General features: G+C 44.6%; 1 protein-coding gene across 10 annotated transcripts; it reads right to left on the bottom strand.

The window, feature by feature from the left end:
* Positions 1-310: 310 nt before the first annotated feature.
* On the bottom strand, positions 311-27,364 carry TPM3 (tropomyosin 3). 10 transcript variants are annotated; one of them, XM_054461031.2, is made up of 9 exons: positions 26,989-27,359; positions 20,145-20,278; positions 17,016-17,133; positions 16,840-16,910; positions 15,961-16,036; positions 14,582-14,644; positions 14,333-14,402; positions 13,236-13,314; positions 311-1,672 (listed from the first exon to the last, which is right to left on the bottom strand). In XM_054461031.2, the coding sequence occupies exons 1-9, from the start codon at positions 27,118-27,120 to the stop codon at positions 1,669-1,671; spliced, it is 747 nt and encodes a 248-aa protein (XP_054317006.1). In that variant the 5' UTR covers positions 27,121-27,359; the 3' UTR covers positions 311-1,668. The 10 variants fall into 10 exon arrangements, with proteins under 10 accessions (XP_054317006.1, XP_054317033.1, XP_054317025.1 ...); XM_054461058.2 differs by lacking the exon at positions 15,961-16,036 and adding an exon at positions 15,347-15,422 and having other exon boundaries at positions 26,989-27,356; XM_054461015.2 differs by lacking the exons at positions 311-1,672; positions 15,961-16,036 and adding exons at positions 1,701-3,008; positions 15,347-15,422 and having other exon boundaries at positions 26,989-27,356.

The following is a 27,364-nucleotide window of genomic DNA, read 5'->3' as shown; positions in this document are numbered from 1 at the left end:
CCCTGTCTCTACTTAAAATATAAAAAATTACCCGGGCATGGTGGCAGGTGCCTGTAATCCCAGCTACTCAGGAGGCTGAGGCAGGAGAATCTCTTGAACCCAGGAGGCAGAGGTTGCAGTGAGCCGAGATCGAGCCATTACACTCCAGCCCGGGCAACAAGAATGAAACTTTGTCTCAAAAATAATAATAATAAAGAATAAATCCTGTTGCTACCACCCACAAAGATGCTATTTTTTAACCCAAACCTCATAGCTTCTGTGGAGAAAGCACATTTAGTTTTAATAAATAAAAGTCAAATAGGTCTGAGGGTTGGAGGGACTGGTTCTTTATTTCAAAAAGACACTTGTCAATATTCAGTATCAAAACAGTTGCACTATTGATTTCTCTTTCTCCCAATCGGCCTGAAAGAGACCACATAAAAGGAGAGTACATTTTAAGCCAATAAGCTGCAGGATGTACACCTAACAGACCTCCTAGAAACCTTACCAGAAAATGGGGACTGGGTAGGGAAAGAAACTTTAAAAGATCAACAAACTGCCAGCCCACAGACTGCAGAGGCTGTCACAGTCAGATGGGGTGGCCAGGGTGCCACAAACCCAAAGAAGCAAAGTTTCAAAATAATACAAAATTTAAAAAGTTTTGTACATAAGCTATTCAAGATTTCTCCAGCACTGACTGATACAAAGCACAATGAGATGGCACTTCTAGAGACAGCAGCTTCAAACCCAGAAAAGGGTAATGAGATGAGTTTCACATGGCTAAATCAGTGGCAAAAACACAATCTTCTTTCTTTGTTTCTTTCAAGGAGGCAGGAAAGCAATTAAGTGGTCACCTCAACATAAGGGGGACATGATCCATTCTGTAAGCAGTTGGGAGGGGGTAGAGATGGGACAAAATTTTGGTCTCAGAGGTCTTACCATCTTAATTTGGTCACTTCTAATGAAAAAAAATAAAAAGTAGAAATAACATTATCCAAAGATATCTTAAAGCTGAAAACTTGAACAGCACATTTTTTGTTTTTGTTGTTGTTTGGCTAACTCCTCCTGGAATCACCTTTCTGGTTTACCTAGTACTTTGTACAGAGCAATGAGGTTTCCCATAATGGAGTCTCTCTGGGCTCTGTTTGGCTCTCAGTAAGGCAGGCCTATACCTTTTCCTCTCCTCTATGGAGAGGGGAATATGCATTAAGGTGAAAAGTCACCTTCCAAAAGCGAGAAAGGGATTCGATTGCTGCTTCAGGGCCGTGGAATTATTTGGAATGTTTTACAAATGGTTGCTACAAAACAACAAAAAAGGTAATTACAAAATGTGTACATCACAACATGCTTTTTAAAGACATTATGCATTGTGCTCACATTCCCTTAAATGTTGTTTCCAAAGGTGCTCAGCCTCTAGCCCAGCTGGATTCTCCAGGAAGAGGCAGAGACAGTTTGGCGAAAAAGACACAGGGAAGGAGGGGGTGGCGAAAGGAGAAAGCAGCCTTCCAGTTAAAGATCGGCCCTCAGTTAAAGGTCAGCTTCCGGCAGGCTGGCCTCAGGCGGAGTCTGGGTCAGAGGGAGGAGCAGCAGCAGGGTGGGACTGGGGCGTTCTACATCTCATTCAGGTCAAGCAGGGTCTGGTCCAGCATCCTTTGTGTACAGAGGTGCTCCTCTTTGGTGCATTTCAGTTTATCTAATGGGGGTAAAGGAGAGAAGTCACAAAAACTAGAAGTAAATTTCAAGGTCTACCGGCTCTTTGAGACTTGCTCCTGTTGCAGAGAAGCTGCAGACTAATAAGGCAGCTGCTTTCTCAGCCACAGAAGTGAGCTATTACATCACCCGGTTTCGTAGGGCCTTTGGCTTGCCTACTGAAGTTGTAGGTGTTGCTGCACTTCCTGGGTGAGGGAGTTAGGGCCCTTATCAGCCATTTCCTCTCCCTCCCACACCCAACCAACACTTTCAGCTTTCAGTCAATGAAAGAGCAAGCCTTAAGCATCAGCCATCCACTTTTCTAGGTTTTGCCCACATAACAATACCCTCTTGAAATGGCTCACTGGAGTTTGAACATTGCAAACAATAGAAACATCAGAATCTCAGATTATAAAGAGCACAGGAAGATCCTCATGCACTACATGTGTTTTCGAAAAAGTAGAGGCCAAAGTAATAACTGATGGGATAAATAAAAGGACGCTCACAGTTAAGTCAAATAATCTCTAAAGAAAACAAAGCCAAGAATACTACTGAAACAAGTAGTTGTAAGCAAACCTTGAGATTGCTGCAGAGCTATTGAACAGAACTAGCTTGTGACAGTTACTTGAAATTAAACATAAAACCAGAAAAAGGAAGCAAAAGGGAAAAAGTCAGAAAGAAAATCAGTAGCGGAACATTAAGGAGAATCTAATCTGTCTAGCAAGCAAACCACTCTGACTGCTCTAAAGAGGTGAGGAAAATATTCAAATCTTCAACTCAGAGAAGGTGATGGCAACACAGACCCGTATTCATATCCCACAACTTTTCTTTCACTTCCCTTTTTTCCACCCAGTCAGAAGGACCCATCCCTGAGCCTGCAGATGAAGCAGTTACAACAACTTGTCAAGTCAGTCCTTTTATTGTTAAAAACATCCATGCAAGGGAACATATCCTACAGTCAGTGCACAAGTGAAAGAGCAGCAAATAAGGGTGGAAAACAAAATTCTCGCAAGTTTTCTCACTATAATCTCTCAGGCCCCTCCCTTCTTCACCCATAATCTCTTCTAAAGGGACAGAAACTTCACAATGGTCAACTTCACAATGCTGTTAGGAAATCAACATTCTAACTGCCCCAATTAAAATGCAATTTGCTCAGGGCAAAATAATAACTTTTAAAAAGACAATCAGCTTTTTGTTGGGGTCCAGGTCAGTGGTGTGAGCAGTAAGCTCAGTTTAATGGGCATCATTGAGCCCTGCCCATCAGTCACACAGATCATGCAGCGTTAGCTTCAGCTCATTAGAAAGCAGGCGGTTTCGCTCAAGTTGGCTGTAGAGACGCTCTGCAGCAGCAACGGAGAGGAGGGGAACACAAGAGAAGGAGAGGAAAAAGAGGAGGAGAAAGAGAAAAAGGGAAAGTTAGTAGAGTACCAGAAGTAAATTATGAGTCTTTCAACTAGCTGGTATATATAACATGCATCTGTAAGGCAGGGTGGATGCAAGGAGGATTCAGATAGAGGGCAATAAGAGTCAGTCAGTTGGTGGAAAGACCAACAGAGGAAATTCAGACTGACGAGTTGGTAGGACATTTTGAGGGAGAAAAAATACTTCCTTCACAGTATTTATTCCTTGGGTTGAGAAACTGAAACAAGGGAAATGGCAAAAAGAAGGAATATAGTTGGCTTCGAAGAAATGTGTTCACAATAATCAGGGTTTGAAAGGAATGGAAGTGAACAGCTGAACACTTTTCTGTGAAAGCATTCAAAACAGCATTATAAACAGTAGACTGGGATAACTATCCCCACACTCATTCACTCCTATACTTTCTAATGCTTCTTGTTATAGATATTGTGTGATAGACCCATTTCAGTGGCCTAGCCAATAAATATTCAATTTCTTCTTCTTCTTTAAAAGAACCCCAAACCTGTTAGAGTCAACAAATAGTGTGCCTAGTCCCAGGGAAGGCAAATTACTGGTATAAGCTAATCAAGACTATCCTGTTGTTTTTCAGCCTCCCTTGCAGCTAGGGGTGATCATATGATCCAGTTTTAACCAATGAGATGGAGACAGATAGTCTGCTGGGGGCTTCTGGGAAAACTTTAGCTTTCCCTCTTGCCTTCAACATGGATGTGATGACTAGAGTTGCATATTTCAATCTTAAGAGAAAAGACCAAGAGAATCACAGAAAGCCCAGCTACAACAGGCCACAGTTGCTCATGGCTAGATACATATGATTAAAAAATAAATCCCATATTTATTTAAGCTACTAGTAAGTTATTTCCTTTTTTTTTTTTACAAATCAGGCTAAAGGACAATTTAGCAAGTATTCCTGATACAAGCAGCTAAGTGCTCAAATCTAATAGGTTTATCTGGATTTTCTATTTGAAGCACACTTTAAAGAGATAGTGGGATATGGAAGATTCAAATCCATCTGACTAGCACAGGGATAATACAAGTTTGGGGACAGGAAAACCAAACTCTTCCTGGTATACTCCTAGTATCAACCTCTGAAATTCACAAATAAGTTTCTCCCTATATTTCACAGCCTGTTTCAAAATGGTCTCAGGATCTCAATATGAAAAAGATACTCTTCTGTCCTAAAATCATCTGCATATGTAAGCATTGCTCAGGCACCCTGCCTTCTGGGCTGAGGCTCTCCCCAGATTGACTGGGAAGCTAGAGACCAGTATGGTCCCAGTAATACTTGCCACTTTATGTACACTATCAAAACAGAAAGCATATATGTATAAAAAGCCTGGGAGGGAATGACTAAAAATAATAGCTGTATTAAACAGCAGAATCAGGGTGAACCTTTAACTTGCACTTCCCATTAAACCAATGGTTCTCAATAGGGGTGGTATTGTGCACTCTTCTCTCTGAGGGGAGATTTTGAGTATGTATGGGAGGTTTTGATATCACAATGACTAGAAGGCCCATACAGGTATCTGTTGGGCAGGGGACAGCAATACACAGGATTGTTCTGTACATCAACAGAACTGTCCTACTCTAAATGACAAACGTTCACCATTGACGAACACTATACAGGCTGAGAACCCAAATCTGAAAGTCCAAAATCCAAAATGCTCCAAAATCTGAAACTTTTTGAATGCCAACATGATGCTCAAAGAAAATGCTCATTGGAGGATTTTGGATTTTACATACACATACGAGTGTGTGTGTGTGTGTGTGTGTATTACAGACAGGGTCTTACTATGTTGTCCAGGCTACAGTGTGGTGACTATTTATAGGCCTAATCATAGTGCACAATAGCCCTGAACTCCTAGGGCTCAAGCAAACCTCTTGCTTCAGCCTCCTAAGTAGCAGGAACTATAGGTATGCATCACCATGCCTGGTATAAATTTCTGATTTTCGAATTTGGGATGCTCAACTGGTAAGTATAATGCAAATATTAAAAAAAAAAAAAAAAAAGCAAAAATCTGAAACACTTCTGGTCCCAAGCATTTTGAATAAGGAATACTCAAAACTGTACTAACGGTATATGAGCTTCATGAGGCCTGAGATTGGACCTGTCTTAATCACTGGGGCATCCTTGTCAAAATAACACGTGTTGAAATTTGTGAACTAATCTCTCAAACTTCCTGTGATGTTACATTACATACAAATCTCGTGAACAGCCTGAACTTAGATAATACCTATAACCAAGTTAGTTTGTGTGATTCTCACTTGGGAAAGAAGGATGTTATCAGGATCCTTTTTTTTTTTTTTTTTTTTTGAGTTTCACTCTTGTTGCCCAGGCTGGAGTGCAATGGTACGATTTTGGCTCACTGCAACCTCCACCTCCCAGGTTCAAGCGATTCTCCTGCCTCAGCCTCCTGAGTAGCTGGGATTACAGGTGCCCACCACAACGCCCAGGTAATTTTTGCATTTTTTTTTTTAAGTAGAAATGGGGTTTCACCATGTTGGCCAGGCTGGTCTTGAACTCCTGACCTCAGGTGATCTGCCCACCTCCCAAAGTGCTGGGATTACAGGCATGAGCCACCGCACCCAGCCGTGTTATCAGGATCTTTATCCCTCAAAGCAGCCTGGTCAATGAGAGTTCTTTTCCATTTAGGGAAGAAATAAAGAGACAGAGAAGGAGTGGGAGCATTTTATTGCCTGACTAAATCACAGAACACAGAGTTTCCTAGGAATTGCATGAGGTCAGAAAGACAAATGCAGCTGTTCTCTCACTTTGAACTTAGTTTCTAACTCTGCTATCTCTAGTTATTAAAAATTAAGACCAGTACTAGCTCCTTAAAGTTCTCGGTTCCCCAATAATAGCTAAAACAAAACAAACGAAAAGGCAAGCAGAGAACCTATTTGGTCCAGTGTTCTTTTCAGCTATACCTAGTTAAGAAACAACCCCATGGCCAGGTGCAGTGGCTCAAGTCTACAACCCCAGCACTTTGGAAGGCCGAGGCAGGCAGATCATGAGGTCAGGAGTTTGAGATCAGCCTGACTAACATGTTGAAACCTAGTCTCTACTAAAAACACAAAAATTAGCCGGGCTTGGTGGCATGCGCCTGTAATCCCAGCTATTCAGGAGGCTGAGGCAGGAGGATCACTTAAACCCGGGAGGCGGAGCTTGCAGTGAGCCAAGATCACACCACCCCACTCTAGCCTGGGCAACAGAGCAAGACTCCATCTCAAACAAACAAACAAAAAAACAAAACACAAACCAACCCCATAGAGTTGGATAGTATTCAACCAATACCATGTGAAAGGAAGAGATTTGGTTGGGGCTAAGATAAAGCTGCCAAACAGAATAGGTCAGTTGCACCTATCAGATAACATGGGGTTACTACATCTTATTCCTCATCTCAATGATGGTAACAAGGAAGGGCAAAATGGGCCTGTGGTTCTTAGAAATTAAGAGGAGGGGGTAACATTAAGGGGACCAATGTTTTACTCTGATGCTTGACTTCACCCCAATACTAGTCCAGGCTCAAGTAACACAGGATGGCTTCTGCAAGGATATTAAGCCTTAAACAAAGGAATGAATTTAGCATTAGCACTAATTACGTAGTACTTCATTGTTCACTTTGCTACCCCAGTTTGTTGGTCTCTATCCTTGCTCACACTAGTCATACCACAGGGAAAACAGGAGATACTACAGATCAGAGATATAACACCTTACTTTTCTCCCAATCTCTCTATTTCCTTTTTTTTTCTTCTGCCTCAGCCTCTCGAGTAGTTGGGACTACAGGCATGTGCCACCACACCCAGCTAATTTTTGTATTTTTAGTAGAGACAGGTTTTCAACACGTTGGCCAGGATGGTCTTGATCTCTTGACCTTGTGATCCACCCGCCTCGGCTTCCCAAAGTGTTGGGATTACAGGTGTGAGCCACCATGCCCAGTCTACTTCCTTCCTTTCTAAGAAGGCTTTCTTCATGTCAAAGCCAACTTCTGCCCAGAATCTAAATATTTAGAAATGCGTTGTCCAATATAATAGCCACTAGCCACATGTAGCTAAATTTAAATGAACTACAATGAAATACAATTAAATTTTAGCCCCTCAGCCACACTAGCCATGTTTTGAGTGCTTGACTGCCACATGTGGCTAATGTACTAGACATCATTACCAAAAGTTCTGTTGGAAAGCACTGCTCTAAACTATATTGCCTATATAATCTTCCTACCAATACACTCTTTTGCCCCTGAAAATGACTCCTCCTCTTGACTTAACACTCAAAATGTACCCTCAAATTACTAAAGTATCAATGCATGTCCCATTTTCAGTTATCTTCCTTCTTAGCCTCTCTGTTGAAAAACCACTAGAAAGCATCCAACCCGGAACTTTTTAAAGAACTACTCAACCGTCTTCTTTCCTTCCAATCAGTCCCATTTGGCTCCTCCTCTTACATAACGTTTTCCTCATTGTTTAATTTTTTTTTTTTTTTTTTTTTTTGAGACAGAGTCTTGCCCTGTCACCCAGGCTGGAGTGCAGTGGCACAATCTCGGCTCACTACAAGCTCCGCCTCCTGGGTTCACGCCATTCTCCTGCCTCAGCCTCCCGAGTAGCTGGGACTACAGGTGCCCGCCACCACGCCCAGCTAATTTTTCGTATTTTTAGTAGAGACGGGGTTTCACCGTGTTAGCCAGGATGGTCTCAATCTCCCGACCTCGTGATCTGCCCACCTCGGCCTCCCAAAGTGCTGGGATTACAGGCGTGAGCCACAGTGCCCAGCCTCTTTTTTTAATATTTGCAATTGCCCTTTATGGTTCTAATTTACCTCCATGGCATAAACTACCTGTACCCCATGTGGATTCCCAACTCTTATGTCAACCTCTCTGCCTCAAGCCCTAGAATTTTGTTTTCACCCAGATACCTGCCAGATTGTCAGCCGTATCTTCTTTCCCTTCCCCCCACTCCCCAAACCAGGACAACATGATCTCCTTACATCTTTAACCCCACCATTTTCCTACTCTTTTTTTTTGGGGGGGCGGGTCTCATTCTGTCACCCAGGATGGAGTGCAGCAGTGTGATCACAGCTCGCTGCAGCCTCAGACTCCTGGGCTCAAAGGATCCTCTGGCTTTGGCCCTCCAAGTAGATAGGACTGCACGCGCGCACCACCATGTTTGGCTAAGTTTTTATAATATTTTGTAGAGGCAGGGTCTCACTTTGTTGCCAGGCTGGTCTCAAACTCCTGGATTCAAGAAATCCTCTCACCTCAGCCTCCCAAAGTGCTGGGATTACAGGCATGAGCCACTGCACCCGGCTCATTTTCCTACGCTAAAAACCAGTCATCCTTCTCTTTCCTCCTCACATCAAGTGGCCAGGCCTTTCACAATGCCTGTCTTTATTTAGCGCCATCTCTCCTGCCACTACTCTAGCTCAGACCCTGATTATTCTCTCCTAGAAAACTAAATTAACCTAACCCAATTTTTTCCAAAGTGTGGTGTATTCACTGCTATAGTTACTTTAATGTGATTAGGAAAAAACACTAACACATCAAACCTTTGATTTCAAAATAGAATTGTGTCAAGTAAGAACAAAATAAATCTGGAAACGAGTAGATCTGAAGAAAACAATGTAGGCAGCAATGAATATGCAAAAAGCCATCAAAAATGGTAATGTAAATGGCTGAAATGTGAGAAACACCATGTTAGTGAATCACTTTGCTAATCTGCAAATTAGTTACCAAATTAACTCTTCTTATATGCTATTCAGATCACAACATAACCTGTTCAAAATCTCCAGTGGCATTCCCTTTACCTCCCTAGTAAAATTATAACTCCTCAGCCTCATTTTAAGACACAACCTGTTCCCTACTCTGTCTAAATCTACCTGTATAGCTATTGTGGCCTTCTCATCTCTATCAACGCCTTTATTATTTTGTTTCTCTTTAAATGGAATGCTCAGGCCAGGTGCAGTGGCTCACGCCTGTAATCCCAACACTTTGGGAGGCCGAGGCGGGTGGATCACTTGAGGTCAGGAGTTCGCGACCAGCCTGGCCAACATGCTGAAACCCCGTCCGTACTAAAAATACAAAAATCAGCTGGGCATGGTGGTGGGTATCTGTAATCACAGCTCCTCAGGAAGCTGAAACAGGAGAATCGCTTGAACTCAGGAGGTGGAGGTTGCAGTGAGCCATGATCTCACCACTGCACTCCATCCAGCCTGGGTAACAGAGCGAGACTCCGTCTCAAAAAGAGAAAAATAAATAATTAATGGAATGCTCAATATTCACTATCCCACAATCCAACTCTGCTTGTCAAAAATCCACTTTTGGAACCCAATAAAAGTGAATATGCAAGTTTAACATGTTGGCCGGGCACAGTGGCTCACGCCTGTAATCCCATCACTTTGGGAGGCTGAGGTGGGTGGATCACTTGAGGTCAGGAGTTCCAGACCAGCCTGGCCAACATGGTGAAACCTCACCTCCACTAATAATGCAAAAATTAGCTGGGTGTGGTGGCAGCCGCCTGTAATCTCAGCTACTCGGGAGGCTGAGGTGGGAGAACTGCTTGAACCCAGGAGGCAGAGGTTGCAGTGAGCTGAGATAATGCCACTGAACTCCAGCCTAGGTGACAAGAGTCAAACTCCATCTCAAAAAAAAAAAAAAAAGAAAAAAGTTTTAACATGTTTATGAAGTACCTATTACATGCCTTCTTCCATGAGTTTTTCCAATTCATCCCCACTAGGATCAATCTCGTCCCCTCTACTCAATTCCCATAACACTATTATTTGTGGCATTCATCACACAGTATCTGTAGCTTTATGTATGTTTTCTCTCCTAGTAGATTCTAACCAACTTGAGAGTAGGAATGGAGCCTCCATCTTTATTTCTGTCTCCATCTTAATATCCTATACCTAGAAGATACCAGGAAGTGTCAGCTGAATAAATGAATCTGAACCTTAATCTCAAAGGCTATGGGGCAGTAAGAAATGGAATGGACAAAAAGAAACCTGAATTTGATATGACTTAAAGTTTTAGATTAAGGAAAACTTCCCTACCTGATTATATCTGTTTAAAAGAAGAGCAAAAGTGTTTTTAACAGATGGAATCTTGCTGTGCTGCCCAGGCTGGAGTACTACAGTGGCTATTTACAGGTGCAATCCCACTACCGATCAGCACAGGAATTTTGACCTGCTCCATTTCTGACCTGGGCCAGTTCACCCTTTCTTAGGCAACCTTGTTGTTCTCCACTCCCAGGAGGTCACCATACTGATGCCAAATTTACTGAGGACATCTGACCTGCATAGCACACTACAGTGCAGAACTCCTGGGCTCAAGCTATCCTCCTGCCTCAGCCTCCCAAGGAGCTACAGGCACTACAGGCAAGTGCCATTGCACCCAGCTAAAAGAAAAGCAAATTTTAAATACATACCCTGCTGGGAAACTAAACTACTAAGTGAACAACACTTACGTGCTTGGATTAGTATAATTCACAGCTATACTATTAAGAAATCTCTGCTGTGTAAATTGGAATGTGAATTCCTTTTTTTTTTTTTTTTTTTTTTGAGATGGAATCTCACTCTGTTGCCCAGGCTGGAATGCAGTGGCGCGATCTCCACTCACTGCAACCTCTGCCTCCCAGGTGCAAGTGATTCTCCTGCCTCAGCCTCCCGAGTAGCTGGGATTACAGGCACCTACCACCATGCCCAGCTAATTTTTGTATTTTTAGTAGAGACGGAGTTTCACCATGTTGGCCGAGCTGGTCTCAAACTCATGACCTCAGGTGATCCACCTGCTCCGGCCTCCCAAAGTGCTGGGATTACAGGCGTGAGCCACGGCGCCTGGCCTATAATGGGAATTTCTAAAATGTTGATATTTAATTCCACAATATGAACCAAGGAAATTTTTACTAGCAGAAATTTACGTATGTAATAAATCATTAGCCTCATATGCACATTATTTGAAATATGCATGATTGGTCATTTTTTTCCCAATAATAATTTATCATTTGTCTTATATCCCACTAGTCACACACTAGCAGACAAATGGTAGCAAGTCTCAAATATGTAAGAAAGGTTTAAAGAAGAAAAAGTAAAAAAACTGTCGAGAATTCTATCCATTGTGTATTTTTCTGTGACTGGGGTTGACATAATTAGTCGATCTTAGCAATAATATATTGGGTTCACTGGGTGTTCTGAGGATGCACCATTTGAACCACGGGTAAAAGGGTACAGAATGTGTATTGAGAGTCACTTCAATGGCTTCTCAATGACACCACACCAAAGGAGGAATACCTGAAGAGAGAATGGAAACACTGCAGGCAGGATGATTTAAGAACCTGGAAATAAGGAATTTAATCTTGTTCAGCTTGAGGAGTATAACTAAAATTACTATCCTGAGTAACCTGTACTAAATCCATCACTCTGGTAGAATCAGATCAGCTGAGTTTAAATGTCAAGAAAAAATAGACACACACAAAAGTGGCTTTGATTATATAAGTCAGAGGAGGGGGAGCCTACAATAGCTCTTCCCCACATCACACCCCCAAGGCTCCTTCTTAGGGACAGCAGCAGCTTTGTCAATGACACAAATGCAGGGTGGCATGAGGTTTCCAGCAGCTTAACATTTTAATTTGGGGTGGGGGTGGAAGAAAATACATAAGTTGCTTTTTGCCCCCCCATCCTAATGCCTTGGGGACCAGCCAGGCTGACCCAAATGGAATCCAGAGCGAGAGTGGGGCGTTGGGTTCCCCGAGGAGTAAAGGGGGCAGATCCAGAACAGAGCAGAAACGGTGATAATTATCTGTATGAAAAAGTAAGGATACTCTAGGTGAGAAGGACTAGCATCAATCTAGATAGCAAACTGGGAGAAAGGAAGAGGAAAAAAAGGAAGAGGTGGCAGCAGGAATAATAAAAGAGAGCCAGACACTTCAGCCTGAGAAATGTGGCTTCTTTTCAGGGTTAGTGGGAAAGATACAAAGAGGCAGATTAGCATCAAGGATCAGGGATCCACAGCAAACAGATGAAGCCCCAACAACTCTTTTTGGTGCTGTTTATCACTTGGCTTGCTTCTGGGACTCAACTCAATTCTTGGGTGAATTTGGTATTTCCCATCTTGGGTAGTTCCCTGAACTTTAATATCAGGGAACCAATTAAACACACCCAGGAGGCCTGAATTTTGTTTTAATGTGTCAGGGCCCAAGTCACTGGCTCTGTGGGCCCTATTTCCTTAGTTGTATGGATTCTACCTCTAGCAGTATCCCTTCTGAGAAGACTAAATTTGAGAAGCAAATAGAAAAATCACAGTGTAATGAAGAAACTATGAATACAAAATATAAAAATTACAAGTCAGTCAGGGTTCTCCTTCTGATCCAAGATTAATTGCCTCCAGAGCTTTTTTTTCCTTAGACAGTCTCGCTCTTTAACCCAGACTGGAGTGCAGTGGCATTATCTCGGCTCACTGTGACCTCCATCTCCTGGTTTCAAGCGATTCTCCTGCCTTAGCCTCCCAAGTAGTTGGGATTATAGACGTGCGCCAACAAGCCAGACTAATTTTTAAAATATTTTTTAGTAGAGACAGGGTTTTGCCATGTTGGCCAGGCTGGTCTTGAATTCCTGGCCTCGAGTCATCCGCCCACCTAGGCCTCCCAAAGTGCTGAGATTACAGATGTGAGCCACTATGCCCGGCCTTTAATGTTTTTTTTTTTTTTTTTTTTGAGATGGGGTCTCACTCTGTTGCCCAGGCTGGAGTGCAGGGGCGCGATCTTGGCTCACTGTAACCTCTGCCTCCCAGATTCAAGCGATTCTCCTGGCTCAGCCTCCTGAGTAGCTGGGATTACAAGCGCACTGCTACCATGCCTGGCTACTTTTTGTATTTTTAGTAGAGACGGGGTTTCACCATGTTGGCCAGGCTGGTCTCCAACTCCTGACCTCATGTGATCCAACTGCCTCGGCCTCCCAAAGTGCTGGGATTACAGGCGTGAGCCACCGCGCCCGGCCATGCCTCCAAAGCTTTTGCCAAACAAATAACCAGCACCAATGTTTCAAAGATAAGGGTGGAGATTCCAGTTTCCAAAGGATAAAACCAAAGCACACCACTATGCATAGCTTGTACCCCCATCCACCCACAAGCCAAGATCCCAGCCCCACTCTACTGTCAGATAGTTACATAGAGGTCATGTCATTGAGGGCGTGGTCCAGCTCCTCGCTAATGGCCTTGTACTTCAGTTTCTGGGCATAGAGCTCATCTGGACAGGCACAGGAACCACAGGGAGGAATGAAGGGACAGAGTGAAAGGTTTCAGAAGCAGATGAAGAGAGGGAATCATTAGAAATTAGGAAAGTGTGACTGTGGGTCTAATACCACAGTTAGGAAAATATCTATTCTGGCAACCATGACTGGACATTTTCAGATCTACTCTCTCCTATGACCAACTTCCTTTCTTGATACTCCAAATCGACTGCAGCAAGGGCTGAGAACCTGGGCACAGTCATAACTAGAAATTCCTATTACCAAAAGCACTCAAGAGGATACCACTCTCATCCAGGTACCCAATTCCTAGCAGTGATAACACTTAATTGAACGAAAATAGCAAAGGGAGAGAGTATACATCCATATTCAGACACTTCTCTGCCTACAAAATGTGAACCCTATTAGTGGCCCCTCTGCTCCACAGGCTGCCCCTGCAACTCTGCCAAGAGAGTGTACCAAAGGAGCATACATCAGAGTTCTCAAAGCAAAGAGTACGTTCCCTTGTCAGGGTGGATGGCAGTTACCAACTTGCAGGGACAGAAAGTATTCAGAAAGCTCCTGACACTGGTCAGTGTTCAGATATGGTTATTCCACAACTTCATTTATTGGATAAATACCCCACAACTTGAGTGGCGAAAAGAACTGTGGAAAGCAGCCATGAAATGACATACATCTTGCCCTTCTGAAATCATGGCTTCCATTTAAACCCACAGACTAAAGGTTTAAGACTAATAAATTGGAGGTAAATGCAGCCATTATCATTCTCCTCAAAGGGAAGGGTACAAATTGCAGACTATTTGGTAAAGTCTTCTTAAAGGAAAAGATTAAATTTAAAAAACCAATTCTAGGGTTTGACCCACTTTGCCTAGCTGTGATATAGGACAGCGCACATGATATTAATACATGCCAAGTCACTACCAACTTCCTTTGGTGTATAGAAAAAGAGATTAATCATTAATGGGCAAGGTCTTCCTCTATATTTCTCTATTTCAATCCCTACTCCAGGTTCCATACCTTCCAAGTCATCAATTGTCTTTTCCAGCTTGGCTACCGATCTCTCAGCAAACTCAGCACGGGTCTCTGCCTGGGAGAAATATGAAATTAGTCAGAACCAGAGATGAAGACAAAGAAGAACAATCTCTATTTCTTCCACCTTCTACTTCTGGACCTTTCAGAACCCAAACCAGCCAGTCTAAGTCCACATTAATGCCTTATATACCTCTAAATGTTTTGGGTCCCGCCCTATAAATCCCCTCAGCTCACCTCCTTGAGTTTATCAGTAAGAATCTTGATTTCTTCCTCATATTTGTCTTCTTTTTGAGAGTACTGTAAGGTAAGTAGATCAAAAATTTCAGAGTAGAAATTAGTCACACGGGCAATACCCCTCTCCCTACACGTAACTCTTACATTGAATATCCTCTTGGACTAAATGTGCTGAATGGTCCAAGAGTAAGAGCAAGGCCTGGCTCTGGACAATAGGTCCTTGAAATCCAGAAATCTATGTCTTTAGAGCCATGAGATCCTCAGGTTAAAATTCTCCATGACTTTTTAAGATGGATCTAAGCTTTGATATTATTCAGATCAACCCAAGGAGGTGTTTTTCCTTTCCCCTGCTTAATGAGCAAGAGTAGTGGCACCCCAAGGTCACATGACTGAAACACACCCACATGATGGCAAAGTGAAGTCATCTGTCTTGATTGCTCATTAGGTCTCAGAGCTGATGCTGTCTGTTGCCCCCATCTGTCTGCTAGAAAGCCTGTTAGAGCCCCTGATTATTGCTTTTCAGCACAGCAGTATCAGCCTAAGCAGCACGTGACTCCAGTAACCTGAGACCATGAAGTTATTTTAATTAAAGCAATCAAAGTGCACAGAAAGTAGCATTAAACCCAGAACCTGAATACATGGTAAGGAGGTAGGAAGAGGACACGCCTCACGGATTATATATGGAATGCGTGTCTCCAGTCTCTCATCAAGGGCAGGGCTGGGCCCAGGCCCCAAAGCCTGTCACTTTCACAAACCAGCCCCTACCTTCTCCGCCTGAGCCTCAAGAGACTTGAGGTTGTTGGTGACATTCTTCAGCTCCTCCTCCAGCTCAGAACACTTACTGTGAATATTTTAAATACCACAGGAGAGGAAAGGGAAAAGGAAGAGAATAAAAAAAGGGAGAGAGACACATAGACGTGAATTGAACCTATATGTAGAGAGAGTTGGAAGGCATACTGGGGAAGAGATGTTCCCAAGTAACCTGAGCAAGCATCAACCCTCCTCCCTCTACCATAGAACGTGTCAGGAGCTAGACCTTCCTGGGGTCAAAATGTTTGAATACTAATAAAGCACTTGAGAGAAATCCACTACCAGGAACAAGTCATAACTGCTACCTGGGGTGGAGGTGGGAACAAATGCCCAACCCAAACAGTCCCCCAAATCACCCAAAGGAAGGAGACCCTGTGGAGAGGCAGCGAAGCAACTAGGAAAGAAGAGATGAAAGATGCCAAGTAAGTGGAAAAGAATGGAGCATTCCATGAAGAGATGAGACAGCACTCAACAAAATCAAGTGGAGGGGAGGCAGCTGCAAAACAAAAACAAAACAAAACAAAACCACACCATATATATAACCTTGCTGTGGGCTTAATGGTTAGTACCTTTTCTTCAGCAGCACTCAGACACTTCAGGTTCTGGTCCATCAGTCTAATCTGCTCATCCATCTCTCGGCAACGGCTGTTAGTGATAGTCACGGGGATGGCACAAGCCAGGTTGTGGGGAGGGAGAAAGGTCAAAAAGGAACACAGCAAGAAAACAAGCAGCAAAACGAAAAAAAAAATTCAAAAAATGGGAAGAGAACACCACCATGGTCATGATATGTTATGTCTGGCAGACGGGAATGTAAGAGGGAAGCACAAATACATATGCATTCAACACTGACTTTGTTAATCAAGGCCCAGAAGGTACCGACAGGAAAGCAGTTAATATCTACCCTTGCCCTAAGGTTCCCCAGCAGATTGGCAAAGTGGCAAAAAACAGACACCAGATTTTTTTTTAAGATTTATTTGTTTTAGGGACAGGGTCTCCCTATGACGCCCAGGCTGGCCTCCAACTCCTGGGTTCAAGCAACCCTCCGGCCTTGGCATACTAAGTAGCTGGGACTACAGGTGTGAGCCACCACACCCAGCCAGACACTAGATCTTAAATCAGGATAGCCACTTTGATGTCTTCCACACCAGGTGGAACGACCCAGTAGGATCTTCCAGTTAACTATTTACCATGTATTAGTCCTTATTTGCTCTCAATTTGTAAACCCTACCAACAAAAAATAAGAAAGCCTCTTTTGTCACTTGTCACTAGTCAGGAGAATAAGGAAGCCTAAAACCATTCTTGGGCCTAAAAAAGCACTATAGATGACTCCCATTCCCTAGGCCCTGTTTAACAAGGTTGAAGGAATGCTAATTTATTCATATTAGTGCCCAAGCCAAAGGGGAAGGGACAAATTGGTAATGAGAAGATTTGGGGAGCTAGATACTCACGACTCTGCCAGCTCAGCTCGTTCCTCTGTGCGTTCCAAGTCTCCTTCAATGATCACCAACTTACGAGCCACCTACACGAAAAGATCCCAGTATAGCTTAGTGAAGCAAAGGAGCCATTTACCGCATTATTCTTTGTAAAAGGCTGATACGTGAGGGACTAACAGAAGGTCACTTACCTCTTCATACTTCCTATCTGCCTCTTCTGCAATGTGCTTAGCTTCTTTGAGCTGGATTTCCTGGAGTTCCATCTTTTCTTCATCTTTTAAGGCCCGGTTTTCAATAACCTTCATACCTCTGCCAGAAATAGGACAAAAGCAATACTGACACCCTAAGGAGTGTGTGGTCAGCTCCACTCCAAGGGTCTCAGAACTCTACTTTTAAAAGCCCATTCCTCTCTGTTTGCCCCTCAAATGGAAATTCCATGTTACTACTCCCACACGTTAGTTTATTTCATGTAAATTTTTTTTGTTATGGCTGGGCGCAGTGGCTCACGCCTATAATCCCAGCACTTTGGGAGGCTGAGGTGGGCAGATCACCTGAGGTCGGGAGTTCAAGACCAGCCTGACCAACATGGAGAAACCCCGTCTCTATTAAAAATACAAAATTAGCTGGGCGTGGTGGTGCATGCCTGTAATCCCAGCTACTTGGGAGGCTCAGGCAGGAGAATCACTTGAACTCAGGAGGTGGAGGTTGCGGTGAGCTGAGATCGAGCCATTGCACTCCAGCCTGGGCAATAAGAGCGAAACTCCGTCTCAAAAAAAAAAAAAAAACTTTTTGTTATAAAGATAATACATCCTGGCCAAGCACAGTGGCTCACACCTGTAATCCCATTACTTTGAGAGGTCAAGTCAGGTGGATCACTTGAGGTCAGGAGTTTGAGACCAGCCTGGCCAATGTGGTGAAACCCTGTCCCTACTAAAAATACAAAAATTAGCTGGGCGTGGTGGCAAGCACCTGTAATCCCATCTACTCAGGCAAGATAATCACTTGAACCCGGGAGGCAGAGGTTGCAGTGAGCCAAGATCGCACTGCTGCACTCCAGCCTGGGCGACAGAGTGAGACACCGTCTCCCCCACCACCCCCAAAAAAACTTTAAGAAATTAAATACTAAAATATTAAATAAAAATATGGATATATGCGGCTGGGCGCGGTGGCTCACACCTGTAATCCCAGCACTTTGGGAGGCTGAAGCCGGCAGATCACCTGAGGTCAGGAGTTTGAGACCAGCCTGGTCAACATGGCAAAACCCTGTCTCTACTAGAAATACAAAAATTAGTCAGGCGTGGTGGCAGGCGCCTGTAATCCCAGCTACTTGGGGGAAGCTGAAGCATGAGAATCGCTTGAACCCGGGAGGTGGAGGTTGCAGTGAGCCGAGATTGCGCCACTGCACTCCAGCCTGGGGGACAGAGTGAGACTCTGTCTCAAAAAAATAAATAAATATTATTTAAATATATATATGTGTATATATATATACATACACATATATACACATATACATATACATATATACACATATACATATACATACATATATACATATATATACATATACATACACACACACATATATATATATATACACACACACATATACACAAAAAAAATCCCATCCCAGCTTCCCCAAAGTAATAATATACTAGACGGTTCTGCAACTTGTTTTCCACACTTTTTTTTTTTTTCCTCTGGTATTTAGCATGCAGCTATCCTGACTTTCTTTCTTTTTTTTTGAGACCAAAAAAAAAAAAGGGAGGTTCACTGCAACCTCCGCCTCTTGGGTTCCAGTGATTCTCGTGCCTTAGCCTCCTGAGCTGGGATTACAGGCGCGCCCCACCATGCCTGGCTAATTTTTGTACTTTTAGCAGAGACTGGATTTTGCTGTGTTGGCTGCGGTGGTCTTGAACTCCTGGCCTCGAGTGATCGTCCACCTCAGGCTCCCAAAGTGTTGGGATTACAGGTGTGAGCCACTGCGCCCGGCCCTCACTTTCTATAATTTGCATGCTACTCTAATAATATACACATAGCTGCCTCTTTCATTTTCACAGCTGCACAGTAGTAACGTACCCTTAGAAGGGCACTATTTATTCTGAAAACCCTTAGTTGTCAAGCACCTCTGTTCTAGTTTAACTCACATGTGGCAAGGAGACAACTGGCTATTTTCAAAAACATGAGTTATGATTTGGTTCAAGGGCCATGGTTCTCAACCCTAGGAACACATTAAAATTAGCTGGGGAAGGCCGGGCGCGGTGGCTCACGCCTGTAATCCCAGCACATTGTGAGGCCGAGGCAGGAGGATCACAAAGGCAGGAGATCGAGACCATCCTGGCTAACACGGTGAAACCCTGTCTCTACTAAAAATACAAAAAATTAGCCGGGCGTGGTGGTGGGCACCTGTAGTCCCAGCTACTTGGGAGGCTGAGGCAGGAGAATGGCGTGAACCCAGGAGGCGGAGCTTGCAGTGAGCCCAGACTGTGCCACTGCACTCCAGCCTGGGCTACAGAGCGAGACTCTGTCTCAAAAAAAAAAAAAAAAAAAAAAAAATTAGCTGGAGAACTTTAAAAACATCAATGCCCAGACCCCTCTTGCAACTGATTCTAATGGAACTGGGATGAGATCTAAGCATCCACAGTTTTAAATTCCCCAGTGATTTCCCCCCTCACCCCTACCTATGATTCTAATAATGCAACCAGCATTGAGAAGACTTACTAAAAACAGATTGCCAGGCCCCACATCCAAAGTTTCTGATTCAGCAGATCAGCATAGGAGCTGAGAATGTGAATTTTTACCAAGTTCCCAAGTATTGCTGATGCTGCTGGTCTGAGACCTTACTTAGAGAACCTCTGTTTTAGAGAAATTAATCTCACAAATAGAAGCTTATGATCCAGAAAGTAGAAGTCACACTGGTGATCCCATTTTAAGGATCATTAGGCCAATTTGTAAGGAAATACCAATTACAAAAAGGTCACAACATCTAAGTTACCCTCACTGTCTTCAAGGGGACAGAATATGCAGAATAGAAAGGAGATCCTGTGTGATGGAGTTAGTATTTTATTTTTATTGACTGATTGACACAGGGTCTTGCTCTGTCACCCAGGAGTGCAGTGGCACAATCACAGCTCACTGTAGCCCCAACTTCTTGGGCTTGAGCCACCCTCCTGCCTCAGTGTCCCAAAGTGCTGGGATTACAGGCGTGAGCCATCACACACTGCAAGAATTGCTATTTAGAAAACAGGTCTATAAGGAAATCTTGATCAGAACTATTATGAACTTCTTTTAAAATCCACACTCCATCAGGCTTCCCTACACACCTCTCACTCTCATCAGCAGCTTTTTCCGCTTCTTCCAGCTTTTGCAGGGCAGTGGCCAGGCGTTCCTGAGCACGGTCCAGCTCTTCTTCAACAAGCTGGATCCTACGGTTCAAGGAGGCCACCTCAGCCTCAGCCTGCATTTGAAGGAAAGAATGGACAAGGGAAGCAGAAGCATGGTGAAAAGAAGAAATAAGTATGACATTAAGATCAGGGTTGACTACCATGAAAAAGCCAGAGTCTCGCAGGGTAGAACTTGTCTTAGCTCAGCTGTTAAAAGATCTAGCAGACATAACTTTATATATATATATTTCCTCCCTTTCCCGTCAGCGAACTCCCATATGTTCCACAGGAAGAGTGTTTTAAAACTCAGTTCCTTGCCCAGCCCAGTGAGTTAGTACCACCCACTTCCTGGACTCAGTTCAAATTCCTCAACACACTGGAGTCAGAAAAGAAAGTCAATGAAGGGTTCCTTCTGCCTGAGCTCTGGCTTGGAGGCATGTCTCATCCTCAGTAACCTTTCAAGTGTCTCATAAAGCAGAAAAAAAAAATAAGCAAGGTTTCTTAAAGAGGGTATCCTGACTGGGTGTGGTGGCTCACGCCTGTAATCCCACTGGGGCGGGCGGATCATGAGGTCAGGAATTTGAGACCAGCCTGGCCAATATTGTGAAACCCCGTCTCTAATAAAAAATACAAAAATTAGCCAGGTGTGGTGGTGTGTGCCTCTAGTCCCAGCTACTTGGGAGGCTGAGGCACAAGAATCCCTTGAACCCAGGAGGCGGAGGTTGTAGTGAGCTGAGATCGCGCCACTACACTCCAGCCTGGGCAACACGGTGAAACTCCATTTCAAAAAAAAAAAAAAAGAGGGAATCCTGGATTACCTATTAATTGCTGCTTAACTCAAACTGTTATTCCTATGATCACTTTACCCTAACACATCAGAAGAATAACTAGCCAAGGGAATGTCTTCCAGAATAGCCTTCCAGACTGGAAAGCAAAAGAATGGAACATTGTTGGGATGCCTACTCACCAGCCCTTCAACTTGTGCCCCCGTACTCCTTTTTTAAGTTGGCTACAAGGAGCTGCTTCTGGCTAAAATTATCTGCTTTGATAGCTTTACAAAAAAGAAAGAACATTTCCACCACACCCACTACCATTCCTCCAAATTTCTGAATTGTCTCCTTTCTATTCTTCAGCCATCCCCTTAGCTTCACCCTCTAATACAGCTTATGAGAATCTTCCCCCTGGCCTCCATCTCACAATGAAGTATGGGCTAGAGTCCCAGTAAACCCATCCTGGATGGGTTTTCCCTAAGAAACAAGGAAAGAAGGAGGCAGCCTGCAGGTGGATGGATAAATTCTAATGGTAGGAAAATCTCTTTCCATGATTGCCTCCCCGCTACCTTTACTGGTGGGAGGTACCCTGACTGCAACAATATACAAGAATTCAATATGCCCCACACACCACCCAGTTCAGATGCTTATCCAAGTGCCTGGTAAACACGATCTCTCTTCTATAGCCCAGATTGTGCCTGAATTCTATTACCCTGATTTCTTCCTGGCAGGCAGGAGTTGGTGCAGCTATAGAAACAGCCTGGGCCACTAGCTCCGAGGAGGAAGAATATAGACCAAAAGACTCCTTTTTAACCATCAGGACTGGCACAAAAACTTCCACATACAAACATGAGAAGTTGAAGAGACTAGGAAGGGAAGCAGAGGGCTGGGGCTACAATCTAGCCACCAGGCAAAGAAAATCGAGAAGTCAACATAAGCTGAAATTATAAAGAAACCATCTGTGCCTCTAACTACACTATTCAAAACACCACAAAGACAAGTATTCTCTGCTTCTGCCTCTTCCAGAAAAATAGATGTCCTCTGTAACAACACACATTTCTCCTCACAAACCCAACAAGGCCACGGGTCAAGAGCAAGTCAGGCTATCAGGCAAGACCTAGGAGACACTGCTAGTAAAATGACTTACCCCCCTCAGACGAAAAATACAACTAGATTCAGAGGAAGCTCATGAAATGTAAGACATTATCCAGCTCACCAGTAGTTACCCAAACTAGAGTAGAAGATAACAGGCTATGGGGCGGGGGTGTACAGTTGCCATGACAGCAAGCTGGCTCAGGCAGTTTCTCCCACAAATCAGCATTTACAACAGAATTCTTAGCAAGGCTGAAAAGGGAGAGGGGGAAAACACATCTTGGTGCCCTCCTAAGACCATGCACACATGAACAAGCCTGTATCAAAAGCAGAACCCGAGATGGGAGTCCTAGAAAAAGCTTCAGAGACCCCCTCGGGGGTGGAGTGGTAGGGAATGGGACCTTGCCTTTCTCTTTTCTCCTAGCACAGAGGATCAGTTCTCTTTACAATGAAACAAAAGCCTGCAGAATCAAGATCTGATACTTTGTTTAAAGGAACAAGGAAGACAAGCTGACTTTTCCCTCATGAGTCTATGCACAGTGCCTGTCCCTTTCAGGTCAAATAATACCAACGGGTACCAAGAGATTGAACAGGCCTACTTTTTGCAGACCAGGCTACCTGTGGCCCTGGGAAACGTTAAGCTCTGCACTTTCCTAATCATCTTAGGTTTTAGCATGCCCATCCAGATGTGGTTTTGGTGTTTCAGCTGACCTATCTCTGCCCAGTGTGGAGGATATACAGTACTCTGTAGTTCTTCCCTTCAAGTAACAATAGGATTCTCCACTGCCCAGGAAGCAAAGATCCTGGGTGAGGGATTGGGGAAAGAGTAGAATGCAGCAGCAACTCAGTCACATTACAAGATGGCTGACAACAGCTTCGGCTATCCTCCACTCCAAAGAGATTTCCCAAATGTCAACCCCTCCAGGCAAGAAACTGACAGCGTGATGGTACTCTCAGGCAGAACAGGGCCAAGGACAGATGGGGATTAGCCTAAATCTGGCTTTCTGCCACACTGGGGGGTTTCCCTTATTAGCTAAAAGCCACAGATGAAATTCAAATGAAAGAGTATTAGAACGTTAGGCTTGAGCCCTGTGAGTAAAGGACTATTTGAGTTCACTGTGCTCACAAATGCATTACCCAGGGAGATACCGTGTCCTTGGGGAATTTAAACTTCACCAAAGGAGAGGTAAGTTGGAAGGGAGTAGAGCTATCTGCCCCACAGTAAACAAAGGCGGAGCCTAAGCAAGGGTAAAGGGCTATCTGCCTCTCCCCTGTGAGTGTGTGTTCTAGTACTGGGGAAAGAGAAAGGAAAGCAAAGCAACCAAAGAAAGGTGATAAAGCCTGTTGCTTAGTCCACCAGGCCCATGAATAGAAGAGAACCACACAACAGTCAAGCATTCTAACCTCTCCAGAGACTACGAATTTAGGATTAAGGCCAGAATCAAAGCCCACTCCCTCGGTAGTACTCTTAAGGTTTTTATTATTAATTTTTTTTCTTTTTGAGGCAGAGGTAGTGTGCTGACCTTACACTCCCGCAGTTGACCCCTCACTCCCCCAGTGCCGACACTCGCCCAGGCTGGAGTACAGTGGCGTGATCCAATCCCGGTTCACTGCCACCTCTGACTCCAGGGTTGAAGCGATTCTTGTGCCTCAGCCTCCCAAGTAGCTGGGATTACAGGCATGCGCCACCATGCCCAGCTAATTTTTTGTATTTTTAGTAGAGATGGGGTTTCATCAGATCCACAGGTGGACCTCAGATCCACCCGCCTTGGCCTCCCAAAGGGCTGGGATTACAGGTGTGAGCTATCGCACCCAGCCTCTTAAGTTTTTTAGACTAGAAAAAAATTAAAAAGAGAAAAATATCAGGGACAATTAGGAGAGAGGTATTAAAAACAGATAAGGTGAACTGTACATTTATAAATGGTTACAATGGTAAATTTTATATGTATTTTTGCCACCACTACCACAAAAAAAAAGAGATAAGGAAAAAGACTGCATTTAAAATTATGTTGCCATCCGTTTCCATTTAGACAGAAGTACAAAGGAAATGCAGAACTGAAAGTAAATTTGACAAGGTGCTACATTATAAAAGACCAATTTCCAGGCCAAGAGCAGAAAAGAAAGATGGATGGTAGAACACCAGTGTCTCAGTTTTAGACTCATCTAGCTTCCTAACAAGGGTAGCTTGGATGTTCACACAAAGTAACCAGGAAAATAATTAAGTGATAATCCCATTAACAGCATCAGAGAGTGCAGAGTTTCCCGCTCCAGAGGAGAGAGAAGTCTGCAAAACCCACATTCTAGAATGCCTTAAGAGGATAACAGGTAGCCCAAGCAACCCCCCTCCCTTCCCACAGGTGTCTCCTCCTCAGTAGGGGTTCAAAGTTCAGCAGAGCAGAAAGTCAAAAGATTAAGCTTCTTCAGGCTGGGGAGTAGAAGAAATGATTTCATCAATATTTAACTATTACCCTACTTCCCCATTCTGAGGACTTCCTCACTAGACCTCAGCCCAATAAGCAAATTTGGCAGGCTCTGAGTGAGAGTAGCTTAAGAAACATCACCCCAGGACGGGCGCAGTGGCTCATGCCTGTAATCTCAGCACTTTGGGAGGCTGAGGCAGGCAGATCACTTGAGGTCAGGAGTTTGAAACCAGCCTGGCCAACATGGTGAAACCCCATCTCTACTAAAAATACAAAAAAAAAAAAAAAAAAAATTAGCTGGGTGTGGTGGTGGATGCCTGTAATCCCAGCTACTCGGGAGGCTAAGGCAGGAGAATCACTTGAGCCTGGGAGGTGGAGGTTGCAGTGAGCAGAGATCATGCAACTGCATTCCAGGCTGGGCTACAGAGCAAGTCTCCATCTTAAAAAAAAAAAAAAAAAAAAAAAAAAAGAGGGGTGATGGGGGGCAGGAATCACCCACCTTAGAACTGCTCCTAGAATGTCCATACTTAAATACTGAGCCTAAGATTCTGCAGCTCAACACATGGCCAGTTCCTCTGTCTTCCCCTTTAAAGCTATCTGGTCTCCAGAACAAAGGAGATGAGAAAGTGCCACTGGCCATAAAGAGTCACCCAGCCAGTCCATCTCACTTGCACAGATAATGAGAAGTTGTTGGCAAACTGAACAGAGGAAAAAAATCTACCTAGAAAAAGGTGACTGAGGAAGACAAGCTCCCATCCCAACATCTCCATGCCCACTTATAAAAATAAGTGAGTATTCCAACAATCTTTAAGTATTTAACCTGGAGGGCAGCTGTCCCCCAATTATCATCCTTTTCTGAAATCCACCCCTCTCCCTCCCAAAAACATTCTCAGTTATTTCCCAGAGGAGCAGCCAAAAAGAAAAACAAAAACAAAAACTTACCAAGGGAAAGAACAAAGAACAAAGAATAAACCACATGAGTACTTTCACTGGATCTTAAATTTTAGCAAGTTACTTTACTCTCTCAAGATCCTCCAAAACAAAGCCTCAACTCATATCAGCTCCATCTATTAGACTGCACCCTAGACCTTGGAAAATCTTATGGCTTACACTAAAACTAATCAGCCACTTTTAAACAGAAAGACGTTTAAAGAAATCACTATAATAGGCTGGGCACGGTGGATCACACCTGTAATCCGAGCACTTCGGGAGGCAGAGGTGGGTGGATCACCTGAGGTCAGGAGTTCGAGACCAGCCTGGCCAATATGGCGAAACCCCGTCTCTACTAAAAATACAAAAAATTAACCGGACGTGGTGACGGGCACCTGTAATCCCAGCTACTAAGGAGGCTGAGGCAGGAAAATCACTTGAACCCGGGAGGCGGAGGTTGCAATGAGCCGAGATCATGCCATTGCACTCCAGCCTGAGAGACAGAGTGAGACTCTGTCTCAAAAAAAAAGAAAGAAAGAAAGAAATCACTAGAATCACCGTTCATTCCACCAACATTTTATGTTCCCACTTTCAGTTGAACAAATATTCCACTAGAGTCACCTGGAATTCATTATTGTCTCCACCAAATTGCCCAAGTCAATCAGAAACCTTGAGACTGGTACGCCATCTGATTCTCTGCCATACACTCGCTTATCAGCTCTGCTCGGAAGAAATGTTCTTAACCAGTTCGGCTTGCACTGATCACGCTTCAGCAATAAAGGCCTGAATCTTCCAGGTCATTGTGGGTAGGGCCAGGCAAGTTTGGTTGGCTCCTACATTTGCACTAACGTTGAGAGAAGTATTATCCCCTCCCCTGCCGTTTCACGTAGATTCAGAGAGTGGGTGTAGCAGCTGCAAGAGCACCCCGTAAGAGGAAAGGGCCCCTGGCCAGAGGATGAGAGGCGGTCCTGTGGCCTCGAGCTCCTCCAGGGAGGGAGGGCATCGCGCTTCCTCTCAGCCAACTGCTGCCTCATTTCCTGAGCAGGAGGAGGGAGCGGAAAAGCTGCCAGCAGGCAGGCCGGGGTCTTTCCGGCGGTTCCCACCCCATAACCCTCACCATTTCACAGAACGTTCGGTACTGCCCCTCCCCGAACAGAGAAGCACCCACCCACTCTTACCCCTTGGGCAGGAAACCTCAAGCCAGAGCAAAGTTCTCCCACCCTCCATGGGGAAGTGGGGGAGGGAGAAGCCGCTGAGCCCCTCCCACGGCCGCGCCCGGATCGGAGGCACTGAATGAATGAGGTGGAGAAAAAAAAGAGGAGGAAAGCCACACCCCAAACCCCGTAAGGCTCAATTTCTTCAAAGGTCAAGCCTGCTCGCCCCAGCACTGTTTCCCCCTCGTCCGCTTGCTGTCCTACTGGTGCTGAGCCCCACCCATCCTCCGCGATCCCAACTTCATCTCCGAGCCCGCCGGCCTTCAGAGGACCGTGCTCCACGGCAAAAGGGACCTTATTGCGCTTGCCGGATACTCCAGTGCCTGCCCCTCCCTCAGGAGCCTCACCATCTCCGTACCTGTTCCCGGGCCCGCCTTTCTCCCTCAACTTCTCGCTGGAGGCGCTCAGCTCGCTCCTCTGCATCATCTGCCTGCTGCTGCAGAACCTGGATCTTGCGCTTCACCGCCTCGATGGTGGTGATCCCAGCCATGGTGCCCACCCAGCTACTGCTCGCGCTCCGGTTCCTGCCTCCTCCGCTCGGCGTTGCAGCCTCCTCTCACCCTTACTTCCGCCTGCTACGCCCTGAAATACCGGAACTCACCAACCCGCCCGGATGTGACGTCCCTCTGCCGCGCCCTCCCACCGCCAGGCAGGCGGGAAGGCAGTCCACTTGAGGGAGAGCCGCGGCAGGGAGTAGATCCTCCCAGTCGCCCTGGGCTACCCTTCCCGGCCTT

This window comes from Pongo pygmaeus, chromosome 1 (genome assembly GCF_028885625.2).
Source record: "Pongo pygmaeus isolate AG05252 chromosome 1, NHGRI_mPonPyg2-v2.0_pri, whole genome shotgun sequence".
NCBI classification, from domain to species: Eukaryota; Metazoa; Chordata; class Mammalia; order Primates; family Hominidae; genus Pongo; species Pongo pygmaeus.
The sequence above is the reverse complement of the archived record's forward strand: the minus strand, read 5'-3'. Positions and strand labels throughout refer to the sequence as shown.

What these genes read in the sequence shown, in the direction of transcription:
- TPM3 (XM_054461022.2), bottom strand. Translation starts at nt 27,120, where the DNA reads ATGGCTGGGATCACCACCATCGAGGCGGTGAAGCGCAAGATCCAGGTT. An exon ending in CAGATAGGAAGTATGAAGAG is followed by an intron (nt 16,911 to 17,015) that starts GTAAGTGACCTT and finishes CTTTTCGTGTAG; the next exon opens with GTGGCTCGTAAGTTGGTGAT. An exon ending in CTCAATGACATGACCTCTAT is followed by an intron (nt 3,009 to 13,235) that starts GTAACTATCTGA and finishes TTGCTGCTGCAG; the next exon opens with AGCGTCTCTACAGCCAACTT.